Here is a 14,176-nt window from a genome sequence, read left to right as displayed (position 1 = left end):
TATAAGAACATATCACATCAACTCTCAATATACACAAGGATTTCATGAAAAGTCCTAAGGCAAATCATACATATCATCAAATGAACACATTGCAAGATTCATATACATTTATACCTATATACAAATATTTTTATACATGTATACATATATACAAAAATTTCTATACATGTATACATATATATAAACATTTCTATACATGTATATATATACATATATATACAAAGATACATATACTAACATTTATATAATATATAATTATATATATAAAGATTTGTACAAATGTATACATATATACAAAAATGTATATACAAATGTATCTATACACATATACATATATACAAATGTTTATATACATGTACACATATACAAATGTTTATATACATGTATACATATACAAATATTTATATACATGTATACATATACAGAGATTTATATATACATGTATACATAGACATATTTCTATCACAAAGTTATACATACATGGTAAATCTGGTGTGATTTAATTTAAAGAGGTTTCATTTACATTTAGTGACAAATCAGAATAAAAAAACCGGAACTTTTCATATCTATTGCCCAGTCTTATCACTATTACAGACTTCACAGTGAAAACTACATCCCTATCAATCAATATCAACACTTCCTAGGCAAGAGGGAATGCACACTTTAACGACATCACTGGATTTCTATTTCAAAATATAAATATATTTCCACGTTCATAAACACACAACTTATAAAACTTGTTCCATTTTGGACAACCAACCTGACATCTGAAAGAATGCTTTGTTTTTTTTCCTGCTTTCTTGTAAATATCACATGCACAAGAATGGCTGAATGAGAATCTTGATTTTTATACAGTTATTGAAGATGAGGTCCAACTCTTTTTCTTCAGTTATTCTTCATAATTTCAAGACAGCTCATTTGATAACCTGAGCTTGAACATAAATTAAATATTCTGTTACATCTGCCTAAGGATGAAAAGCAATAACCCTTTATTTGTCCCACCATTAAACTGCCCAATCTCAAGTTGCATGATTTTGTGGCTGTGTGGGCCTGTTTTACAGTAGGTGAGTATACTCAAAATGTGGAACGTAGATACAAGTTTTAGGTTTTCAATTGGGTCCCAACCACATGCGAACAAAACTCTGTATCATCTAAAGGACAAGAATATGTTTCAAAAATAAGATTTCAATATTGAGATAATTACTGCACATAGTAAATTCTGTTGTTTTCCGGATCTCATGTCAAGTTGAATAACTTTTGACTCCAATTTGTGTAGAGTATTCTAGTTTTAAGAGTCACTTAACATCTGTTCAGGGGCTGGAAGTCCTCCACAAAAATCTGACACATTCATCATTATCAGGTATCACCGTATTGCTATAAAGAAGAGAAATTTATAACTAGAGAGGATATCTTACAACCAGAAGCCATTAAGAGTCTGAGATCACAGGGCATCAGGCATCTGGCAATAGACATTTATCACTGTTAGGAGAATATCACTTTGGGGGAGACATCAGGAGTCAGAAGACAAACTTTTAACGTCCGTAATGACCAACATAGGTGTGTCCGTATGTCCACTATCATCACAGAGATGGTTGGCTTTCGGTTCCACTCCATCCCCAGAATTGGGTATTTCTGTAAATCTATCCGTGTCCAACACAGGGACCTTCGTTATGGGGGGTGTGGATTTCAGTTTATAAACTGTCATCTTCCCCGAGTCATCATATTCATCAGCTATGATGACTTTGTCACTCTCACTCTCCAGGAAGTTAACAGCCTCACTTTTTGGTGCTTGATTTCTATTCACAGTTCTACTCTCCTGAGGAGAGCAACTGCCCAAATAGTCGGACCTCTTGAACAAACTTGGAAGGTCACCAATTTCAAAAGACAGGTCATCGTTTAAGTTGACATCATGATTCTGCTTTCGCCGATTTCTTTCCTCGCGTCTCATCAAATCCTCACAGATCTCGTTTTCCTCCTCCGCGTAGTCGATGTAAATGTCTGCACGGTTGGTCACATTCTCTCGCACCCTGGCAAGTTCTTGATTTTTGGCCATAAATCTGACCTGTTCTGAGGAAATCATCTGTATCGGCACTGGTCCATTTGAGAGGGCAGAGACAGGTGGTCGGGAAAGAGCACTGGGCCTGGTGAATGGTCCCCCGGGTCGGTTCACACCCGACATGTGCCCAGAGGACCCAGCGGCAGCCCGACTGTCCATGGCTCGCTTCTTCAGGATAGCTGGCATGTTTTGAAAAATTTTCTTGCAGACTTTGGCAATTTTATCAAGATGAGCTTGTAAAACCATCCAAGGCATACCTCTGTCCTTTATAATGAATTCTGAAATGACATCATTAGCGATTAGAGCTTTGTGATATTAAATAATGATAGGACTTGGTATATTTGATTCACAATTTGAAATTGAAGCCTCTACCCTGTCACAACAGGGGAAGTTATCAACAGCATAAAGTACAGCTTGATTAACAACATGCCATATATTGATCAATAAAGTCAATTCAAAGGTTTATCCATCTTAAACTAATCAAGTAAGCATATTTCACTGCTCTGAAAATCATAAGATACAAATGATTGTCACTGTGTATTGTGACACCTATTTGCTATACTGATAATTGTCTGTGTGTTGTGACATATATTTGCTATGCTGATGATTGTCTCTGGGTATTGTGACATCTATTTGCTATACTGATAATTGTCTGTGTGTTGTGACATCTATTTGCTATGCTGATGATTGTCTCTGGGTATTGTGACACCTATTTGCTATACTGATAATTGTCTGTGTGTTGTGACATATATTTGCTATGCTGATGATTGTCTCTGTGTGTTGTGACATCTATTTGCTATGCTGATGATCGTCTCTGTGTGTTGTGACATCTATTTACTATGCTGATGATCGTCTCTGTGTGTTGTGACATCTATTTACTATGCTGATGATTGTCACTGTGTGTTGTGACACCTATATATGTATTTGCTATGCTGATGATCGTCTCTGTGTGTTGTGACATCTATTTGCTATGCTGATGATCGTCTCTGTGTGTTGTGACATCTATTTACTATGCTGATGATCGTCTCTGTGTGTTGTGACATCTATTTACTATGCTGATGATCGTCTCTGTGTGTTGTGACATCTATTTACTATGCTGATGATTGTCACTGTGTGTTGTGACATCTATTTACTATGCTGATGATTGTCTCTGGGTGTTGTGACATCTATTTGCTATGCTGATGATTGTCTGTGTGTTGTGACACCTATTTGCTATGCTGATGATCGTCTCTGTGTGTTGTGACACCTATTTGCTATGCTGATGATTGTCTGGGTATTGTGACACCTATTTGCTATGCTGATGCTTGTCTCTGGGTATTGTGACACCTATTTGCTATGCTGATGATCGTCTCTGTGTGTTGTGACATCTATTTACTATGCTGATGATTGTCTGGGTATTGTGACACCTATTTACTATGCTGATGATTGTCTGGGTATTGTGACATCTATTTACTATGCTGATGATCGTCTCTGTGTGTTGTGACACCTATTTGCTATGCTGATAATTGTCTGTGTGTTGTGACATCTATTTGCTATGCTGATGATTGTCTGTGTGTTGTGACATCTATTTACTATGCTGATGATTGTCTGTGTGTTGTGACACCTATTTGCTATGCTGATGATTGTCTGTGTGTTGTGACATCTATTTGCTATGCTGATGATTGTCTGTGTGTTGTGACATCTATTTACTATGCTGATGATTGTCTGTGTGTTGTGACATCTATTTACTATGCTGATGATTGTCTGTGTGTTGTGACATCTATTTACTATGCTGATGATTGTCTGGGTATTGTGACATCTATTTACTATGCTGATGATCGTCTCTGTGTGTTGTGACACCTATTTGCTATGCTGATGATTGTCTGTGTGTTGTGACATCTATTTGCTATGCTGATAATTGTCTGTGTGTTGTGACACCTATTTACTATGCTGATGATTGTCACTGTGTATTGTGACACCTATTTGCTATGCTGATGATTGTCTGTGTGTTGTGACACCTATTTACTATGCTGATGATTGTCACTGTGTATTGTGACACCTATTTGCTATGCTGATGATTGTCACTGTGTGTTGTGACATCTATTTGCTATGCTGATGATTGTCTGTGTGTTGTGACATCTATTTGCTATGCTGATGATCGTCTCTGTGTGTTGTGACATCTATTTACTATGCTGATGATCGTCTCTGTGTGTTGTGACATCTATTTACTATGCTGATGATTGTCACTGTGTATTGTGACACCTATTTGCTATGCTGATGATTGTCTGTGTGTTGTGACATCTATTTGCTATGCTGATGATTGTCTCTGTGTGTTGTGACACCTATTTACTATGCTGATGATTGTCTGTGTGTTGTGACACCTATTTACTATGCTGATGATTGTCTGGGTATTGTGACACCTATTTACTATGCTGATGATTGTCACTGTGTGTTGTGACATCTATTTGCTATGCTGATGATTGTCTCTGTGTGTTGTGACATCTATTTACTATGCTGATGATTGTCTCTGTGTGTTGTGACACCTATTTACTATGCTGATGATTGTCTGTGTGTTGTGACACCTATTTACTATGCTGATAATTGTCTGTGTGTTGTGACACCTATTTACTATGCTGATGATTGTCTGGGTATTGTGACACCTATTTACTATGCTGATGATTGTCACTGTGTGTTGTGACATCTATTTGCTATGCTGATGATTGTCTCTGTGTGTTGTGACATCTATTTACTATGCTGATGATTGTCTCTGTGTATTGTGACATCTATTTACTATGCTGATGATTGTCACTGTGTGTTGTGACACCTATTTGCTATGCTGATGATTGTCACTGTGTGTTGTGACATCTATTTACTATGCTGATGATTGTCTGGGTGTTGTGACACCTATTTGCTATGCTGATGATTGTCTGTGTGTTGTGACACCTATTTGCTATGCTGACAATTGTCTCTGTGTGTTGTGACATCTATTTGCTATGCTGATGCTTGTCTCTGTGTGTTGTGACATCTATTTGCTATGCTGATAATTGTCTGTGTGTTGTGACACCTATTTGCTATGCTGATAATTGTCTGTGTGTTGTGACACCTATTTACTATGCTGATGATTGTATCTGTGTTGTGACATCTATTTGCTATGCTGATAATTGTCTGTGTGTTGTGACACCTATTTACTATGCTGATGATTGTCTCTGTGTGTTGTGACATCTATTTGCTATGCTGATAATTGTCTGTGTGTTGTGACACCTATTTGCTATGCTGATAATTGTCTGTGTGTTGTGACACCTATTTGCTATGCTGATAATTGTCTGTGTGTTGTGACATCTATTTACTATGCTGATAATTGTCTCTGTGTGTTGTGACATCTATTTGCTATGCTGATAATTGTCTGTGTGTTGTGACATCTATTTGCTATGCTGATAATTGTCTGTGTGTTGTGACACCTATTTACTATGCTGATGATTGTCTCTGTGTGTTGTGACATCTATTTGCTATGCTGATAATTGTCTGTGTGTTGTGACATCTATTTGCTATGCTGATGATTGTCTGTGTGTTGTGACATCTATTTACTATGCTGATGATTGTCTGTGTGTTGTGACACCTATTTGCTATGCTGATGATTGTCTGTGTGTTGTGACATCTATTTGCTATGCTGATGATTGTCTGTGTGTTGTGACATCTATTTACTATGCTGATGATTGTCTGTGTGTTGTGACATCTATTTACTATGCTGATGATTGTCTGTGTGTTGTGACATCTATTTACTATGCTGATGATTGTCTGGGTATTGTGACATCTATTTACTATGCTGATGATCGTCTCTGTGTGTTGTGACACCTATTTGCTATGCTGATGATTGTCTGTGTGTTGTGACATCTATTTGCTATGCTGATAATTGTCTGTGTGTTGTGACACCTATTTACTATGCTGATGATTGTCACTGTGTATTGTGACACCTATTTGCTATGCTGATGATTGTCTGTGTGTTGTGACACCTATTTACTATGCTGATGATTGTCACTGTGTATTGTGACACCTATTTGCTATGCTGATGATTGTCACTGTGTGTTGTGACATCTATTTGCTATGCTGATGATTGTCTGTGTGTTGTGACATCTATTTGCTATGCTGATGATCGTCTCTGTGTGTTGTGACATCTATTTACTATGCTGATGATCGTCTCTGTGTGTTGTGACATCTATTTACTATGCTGATGATTGTCACTGTGTATTGTGACACCTATTTGCTATGCTGATGATTGTCTGTGTGTTGTGACATCTATTTGCTATGCTGATGATTGTCTCTGTGTGTTGTGACACCTATTTACTATGCTGATGATTGTCTGTGTGTTGTGACACCTATTTACTATGCTGATGATTGTCTGGGTATTGTGACACCTATTTACTATGCTGATGATTGTCACTGTGTGTTGTGACATCTATTTGCTATGCTGATGATTGTCTCTGTGTGTTGTGACATCTATTTACTATGCTGATGATTGTCTCTGTGTGTTGTGACACCTATTTACTATGCTGATGATTGTCTGTGTGTTGTGACACCTATTTACTATGCTGATAATTGTCTGTGTGTTGTGACACCTATTTACTATGCTGATGATTGTCTGGGTATTGTGACACCTATTTACTATGCTGATGATTGTCACTGTGTGTTGTGACATCTATTTGCTATGCTGATGATTGTCTCTGTGTGTTGTGACATCTATTTACTATGCTGATGATTGTCTCTGTGTATTGTGACATCTATTTACTATGCTGATGATTGTCACTGTGTGTTGTGACACCTATTTGCTATGCTGATGATTGTCACTGTGTGTTGTGACATCTATTTACTATGCTGATGATTGTCTGGGTGTTGTGACACCTATTTGCTATGCTGATGATTGTCTGTGTGTTGTGACACCTATTTGCTATGCTGACAATTGTCTCTGTGTGTTGTGACATCTATTTGCTATGCTGATGCTTGTCTCTGTGTGTTGTGACATCTATTTGCTATGCTGATAATTGTCTGTGTGTTGTGACACCTATTTGCTATGCTGATAATTGTCTGTGTGTTGTGACACCTATTTACTATGCTGATGATTGTATCTGTGTTGTGACATCTATTTGCTATGCTGATAATTGTCTGTGTGTTGTGACACCTATTTACTATGCTGATGATTGTCTCTGTGTGTTGTGACATCTATTTGCTATGCTGATAATTGTCTGTGTGTTGTGACACCTATTTGCTATGCTGATAATTGTCTGTGTGTTGTGACACCTATTTGCTATGCTGATAATTGTCTGTGTGTTGTGACATCTATTTACTATGCTGATAATTGTCTCTGTGTGTTGTGACATCTATTTGCTATGCTGATAATTGTCTGTGTGTTGTGACATCTATTTGCTATGCTGATAATTGTCTGTGTGTTGTGACACCTATTTACTATGCTGATGATTGTCTCTGTGTGTTGTGACATCTATTTGCTATGCTGATAATTGTCTGTGTGTTGTGACATCTATTTGCTATGCTGATGATTGTCTGTGTGTTGTGACACCTATTTACTATGCTGATGATTGTCTGGGTATTGTGACACCTATTTGCTATGCTGATAATTGTCTGTGTGTTGTGACATCTATTTACTATGCTGATGCTTGTATCTGTGTGTTGTGACACCTATTTGCTATGCTGATAATTGTCTGTGTGTTGTGACATCTATTTACTATGCTGATGATTGTCTGTGTATTGTGACACCTATTTGCTATGCTGATGATTGTCTCTGGGTATTGTGACACCTATTTGCTATGCTGATGATCGTCTCTGTGTGTTGTGACACCTATTTGCTATGCTGATGATTGTCTCTGTGTGTTGTGACATCTATTTGCTATGCTGATGATTGTCTCTGGGTATTGTGACATCTATTTGCTATGCTGATGATTGTCTCTGGGTATTGTGACATCTATTTGCTATGCTGATGCTTGTCTCTGTGTGTTGTGACACCTATTTGCTATGCTGATAATTGTCTGTGTATTGTGACACCTATTTACTATGCTGATGATTGTCTGTGTATTGTGACACCTATTTACTATGCTGATGATTGTCACTGTGTATTGTGACACCTATATATGCATTTACTATGCTGATGATTGTCTCTGTGTGTTGTGACATCTATTTGCTATGCTGATAATTGTCTGTGTGTTGTGACATCTATTTGCTATGCTGATGATTGTCACTGTGTGTTGTGACATCTATTTACTATGCTGATGATTGTCACTGTGTGTTGTGCTTCACTTGCTCTGTTTGTGGCAACGACTCAGCACAATTTTTGTTTTGTATGCAGAGGGATATTTTAGTCCTGTATGCATCTGAATGTCACACTCTTACAATCAGTCTGGATGTCAAGACTTTTAGAATATATCTTGTGTCTGTCTGGATGTCACACTTTCACATCATATCTGTGTGGATGTCACAATGGATGACAAAATAAGCACAGTTTAGACTGAGGCTGACCTTTGAGACTTTGCAATCGACATTTGAGCAGCGTGTTGCGGGCCATCGTTGACTGGTTCTCACTCACCATCAGGCGATCAACCTCCTCCATCTGCTCAATTTTCTCTTTAGCCTGTATTAATAACACAACAACAGTATCATAATCATTCTTCTCTTTAGCCTGTATCAATAACACAACAACAGTACCATAATCATTCTGCCATATAAAAATACTTATTCTTCATGATATACAAATGTCGATTCCTACAATGTACATCTAGAGATGTTCAGACTTTATAAACATGAATTTGAGCATTTGAAATCATCTTCAAATATAAATGGAAATTTTTACAGTAATAATAGGTTTTCTTACCAATGAAAGGAGCTGTACAATAAGTAGCCTATCAGAAAGGCCATTTCTTATTGTACGATAACCAGCCTATCAGAGATAAGATAAGCCGACTCTTATTGCACTGAGAAGCTGTACAATAAGCAGCCTATCAGAAAAGCCAATTTTTAATGCACTGAGCTGTACAATGACCAGCCTAATAGAGAAGCCACTTCTTATTGTACGATAACCAGCCTATCAGAGAAGCTGATTCTTATTGCACTGATGAGCTGTACTTTTAGATTGGTGTGGTTAATATTATAATTCTTACCTCGTTAATGAAGTGTACTTTGGGCTTGTACTATACCTTGTTATGGACGTGTACTTTGCACTTGCTGTAGTTAATAATTGATCCTTATTTTGTTGAGGAAATGACCCTTCCCATGTTGAGGACCAGATCCTCACCTTGTTAAGAAGCAGTACCTGGGGCTTTAATTAGTTGAGGAGCTGTACTTTACCTTGTTAAAGAGCCACTTTAGGGCTGTGAAGTGGTTTATTTGATCTTTACCTTGTTGAGGAAATGAACAGTCATAACTTCAGGTAATAAAGTTGGTATTTTTTTTTGCTAGCCTGATAGCCTTGCCCAAAATATCAAATTGCCCTATCTAAAGCCTATGTTTAAAAAAAATTGCATATGAAGATTTAAAAAAAATCGCGTTTTAAGACCATCTTAATGGTTCAACAGCAAAGTATGGGGAAAGAAAGATAACTCTGATATACCCACGCTTTCGAAACGAGCGGGCTCTACATCTAAGACTGGTACACTTTATTTAGATATTTTACATGAATAAACGAGATATTAATATGTTTCATACAAATTATTAAATGATACACAAATGCCCCCGATAATGGCCAATTCCAAAGATGGCCACGGTCACAAGGACAAATATCTTGGTGCCAGTAGAAAGATCTTGTCATAAGAAATGCTCATGTACAATATGAAAGCTCTAATAATTACCATTTAGAAGATATGACCAATGTCAACTTTCTTTTAAAGTAGGTCAAATATCAAGGTCAAAAGGTTTAGTACCTACAGAAAGGTCTTGTCATAAGGAATACTCATGTGAAATATCAGAGCTCTATCACTTACTGTTCAAAAGTTATAAGCAAGGTTAAAATTTTTAAAAAAAGTAGGTCAAACTTCAAGGTCACAGGGTCAAAAATGTTAGTACCCACGGAAAGGTCTTGTCATAAGGAGCACTCATGTAAAATATCAAAGCTCTATCACTTACTGTTCAAAAGTTATTAGCAAGGTTAAAGTTTCAGACAGAATGACGGACATACAGAATGACAGACAGGACAAAACAATATGCCCCCGATCTTCGATCTCGGGGCATAAAAACAAATTAAACACACCTGTAAAATCACTATCAATCAATTTTACTGATCTTGCTGAAAATCTAATACGTAAAAACCAACATGGCAAATGATAAACGGTCAACAAATTCTGAATGTGCATTGCTTAACGTTGGATTTATAAAGTGGTAATTTCATTTACCATATTTTCATAATGTATGGCTTGTATCAATGCTTTCCAAAACATGTTAGATTTCTACCTGTATAACTTGCACTAGCAATGATACCCATGCCCTACTTACCTCCTAATAGCACTATAAATAGCTGAGAAAGTCTTTGCCCTATCAGCTGAATCAACCAATCTAAGGATTTTTCTCAGAAAAAGGCTGCTAAAGTATGCCTTTTGCCCTATACTCCACATCCACCGTTATTTTCAAATTCATGGTATTTGGTTCTGCGAGGCTAATCAGATCTTCCCTTTGCAGGTAATTTGCACTTTACACTTGGTGTGGTTAAGGATCTGATGCTTACCATGTTGAGGACCTGCTATTTTTCAACTCTGTGTTTGAGGAGCTGACCTACCTTCTTAAGGAGATGTACTTTGGGATCTGTGTGGTTAAGGATCTCTACTTTGTTAAGGAGCTGTACATTGGGCTCAGGATTGTTACCTTATTAAGGAGCTGTACTTTGGGCTCGGGTGTAGTTAAGGATTGTTACCTTATTAAGGAGCTGTACTTTGGGCTCGGTGTGGTTAAGGATTGTTACCTTATTAAGGAGCTGTACTTTGGGCTCGGTGTAGTTAAGGATTGTTACCTTATTAAGGAGCTGTACTTTGGGCTCGGTATAGTTAAGGATTGTTACCTTATTAAGGAGCTGTACTTTGGGCTCGGTGTGGTTAAGGATTGTTACCTTATTAAGGAGCTGTACTTTGGGCTCGGTGTGGTTCAAGATCTGCGAGTATTTTGTATCGTCTTTGTCCTCCCCATACATGGACTCAGCCAAGGCCTTAAATGAAATCCTCATCTCCTCGCGACGCTGCTTCTCCCTGATAATACAGAGGCCCTCACCAAATTACACAGTTTAACAGCTTCAGGTGAACATTTACAGACAGGTGTGATGGTTCTGAAACACCTGTACAAGAGACACAGTGCCTCTATATGTGTACTAATCCATTCCTCACTACGTCCACTTAATAAAAGGATTTAAATGTCCAGCAATCACATAGGAGTTCCATATCTTTCTCTTTAATTCTTTACAAATTCTTTGTACATATGACATTTAGCTCAGTTTTGTTTCAACATCACATTCTAATTACTGTAAACTACTTTTAATTCATGAGGCCTTATTTTCGCCAGTCGACATCACATTCTAATTGTATTCTGTGATACCTTATTCTTGTGTTGATACAATGATGTGTATATTCACAAAACACAACATTCGCGAATCATTATTTATTTTAAGAGTTTATTAGTAAATAATGTTCTCATGAAAAACTAAATAACATGTAAATAATGTTCTCATGAATAACTAAATTATATGTAAATAATGTTCTCATGAATAACTAAATTATATGTAAATAATGTTCTCATGAATAACTAAATTATATGTAAATAATGTTCTCATGAACAACTACATTACACATAAATAATGTTCTCATGAATAACTAACCTTGTTTTCTTCATCTGAATTCTCCTGGTTTTTTTATCCCTCAACAATCCCTGCAAGTAAACAGAACATCATTCTGATGAACTCTTATCCACGAGTTACATCTCAGTACATGTCTTATTCACAAGTTACATTTCAGTACATGTCTTATTCACGAGTTACATCTCAGTACATGTCTTATCCACGAGTTACATCTCAGTACATGACTTAACCATGAGTTACATCTCAGTACAATGTCTTATTCACAAGTTACATCTCAGTACATGTCTTATCCATGAGTTACATCTCAGTACATGTCTTATCCATGAGTTACATCTCAGTACAATGTCTTATTCATGAGTTACATCTCAGTACATGTCTTATTCACGAGTTACATCTCAGTACATGTCTTATTCACGAGTTACATCTCAGTACAATGTCTTATTTACGAGTTACATCTCAGTACAATGTCTTATTCACGAGTTACATCTCAGTACAATGTCTTATTTACGAGTTACATCACAGTACATGTCTTATCCATGAGTTACATCTCAGTACATGTCTTATTCATGAGTTACATCTCAGTTCATGTCTTATTCACGAGTTACATCTCAGTACATGTCTTATTCACGAGTTACATCTCAGTGCATGTCTTATCCATGAGTTACATCTCAGTACAATGTCTTATTCACGAGTTACATCTCAGTACAATGTCTTATTCATGAGTTACATCTCAGTACATGTCATATCCACGAGTTACATCTCAGTACATGTCTTATCCACTAGTAACATCTCAGTACAATGTCTTATTTACGAGTTACATCACAGTACATGTCTTATCCATGAGTTACATCACAGTACATGTCTTATCCACGAGTTACATCTCAGTACAATGTCTTATTCACGAGTTACATCTCAGTGCAATGTCTTATTTACGAGTTACATCACAGTACATGTCTTATCCACGAGTTACATCTCTGTACATGTCTTATCCACTAGTAACATCTCAGTAAATGTCTTATCCACAAGTTACATCTCAGTACATGTATTATCCATGTGTAACATCTCATTACCTGTCTTATCCACAAGTTACATGTTTTATCAACTATTTTATATACTCTTCTTTCCATAATCTATGTGTAAAAATGACCCTTTTTAAATTTGTTAACTGTACAAAAGTTATCACCCTTTTAGTGAACAATATACACATTTATCATCAACACAAACCTTTATGCGTTACTGTCCATCTGAAATTTTGGCATAGGTTTATTTGAGTGAAAATGGGTTGAAACACCAAAAATTTACTTTGTGTATTCACTAAATTTTGCAAATGAACTTTTTGTTGTGTCATGACGTCATAAGAATTGTATGAAAATGATCTTGACTGAATATAGTTTTGTGACTGAATATCGTTTTGTGAATTTGATAGACTTGCAATATTACTCAAATTTAACTCAATGAGGCTTAATATACAAAGAATATTTTAGGGAACAAACTTTTGCCTAACAGCGGTCAGTAAGGCCACCTCGATTCAACCCCCAAAAAAATCTTTGGATAAAAGCAGTCTTCAATCTGTCAATGCCAATCTAGGATTGGTAAAATCTTTTTAACTATCAATGCTTATAGCCACTAGGCATTTTAAAAACAAAGATCTTAACATGCATAACATGGGCAGATCACTCTAATTGCTGAAAACTTTTCCATGTTCAAGGCATGCAGTTTTCCGGATGTCCTTGAAGCAAAAATAAGCACCTTGTGGTGTATTGCTTCCACATCACATTAAATTTATCTAACAGATGATCTTATTACAAATTCCTGCTGAAAATAAATCATATGCCACACAAATGAAACGCTTAACATATATGTATGTATAAACATCATATTTCTGTAACCTTAGCATTAGAATAAAACCCAACTGCCAAGAAAGCTGTCAGGGACCCGATTCTGACCTCTTTGAAGTGGAAGTCGTCCATGTAAACATTGGAGATTGTCTGTAGGTTGGTTTTCCGTTTAGCATGTGGTTTTTTGTTGATGCTGTGAACGTTGCAGCTCGGGTTGAAGAATTCCCAGGTGTTATCGGACTGCTTCCTCAGAAGTTTGTTCATGCTGGTGTCTGGCTCCGTCTCGACGTCGATGTCCTCCTGTAAAAATGCAAAACAGACAAATAATGCAGTTACTTTTCTTCATCAGCATCAATACACTTAAAACAAACCTTCATAATTAAGTATAGAATTCACAATTTACTGGAAGCAAAACCTCATAATTAAAACATTTAGTACAGAATTAATTTTTCCTCTTTATAAAATGACCAG

At 36.7% G+C, this 14,176-nt stretch overlaps 1 protein-coding gene across 2 annotated transcripts in view; it reads right to left on the bottom strand.

The window, feature by feature from the left end:
• LOC125679269 (uncharacterized) overlaps positions 1–14,176 on the bottom strand; it is a 46,754-nt gene that overhangs the window by 687 nt on the left and 31,891 nt on the right. For both annotated transcript variants that reach the window (XM_056157366.1, XM_048918372.2), the window contains 5 exons: positions 13,814–14,005; positions 11,889–11,938; positions 11,130–11,265; positions 8,558–8,669; positions 1–2,334 (listed from right to left, as the gene is read on the bottom strand). The exon at positions 1–2,334 is cut by the window's left edge and continues 687 nt beyond it. In XM_056157366.1, coding sequence (XP_056013341.1) covers positions 1,511–2,334; positions 8,558–8,669; positions 11,130–11,265; positions 11,889–11,938; positions 13,814–14,005 — 1,314 coding nt within the window. In that variant the 3' untranslated portion in view covers positions 1–1,510. The remainder of the gene's footprint in view (positions 2,335–8,557; positions 8,670–11,129; positions 11,266–11,888; positions 11,939–13,813; positions 14,006–14,176) is intronic.

This window comes from Ostrea edulis, chromosome 2 (assembly GCF_947568905.1).
Source record: "Ostrea edulis chromosome 2, xbOstEdul1.1, whole genome shotgun sequence".
NCBI classification, from domain to species: domain Eukaryota; kingdom Metazoa; phylum Mollusca; class Bivalvia; order Ostreida; family Ostreidae; genus Ostrea; species Ostrea edulis.
This window is presented reverse-complemented; position numbering and strand designations above follow the sequence as displayed.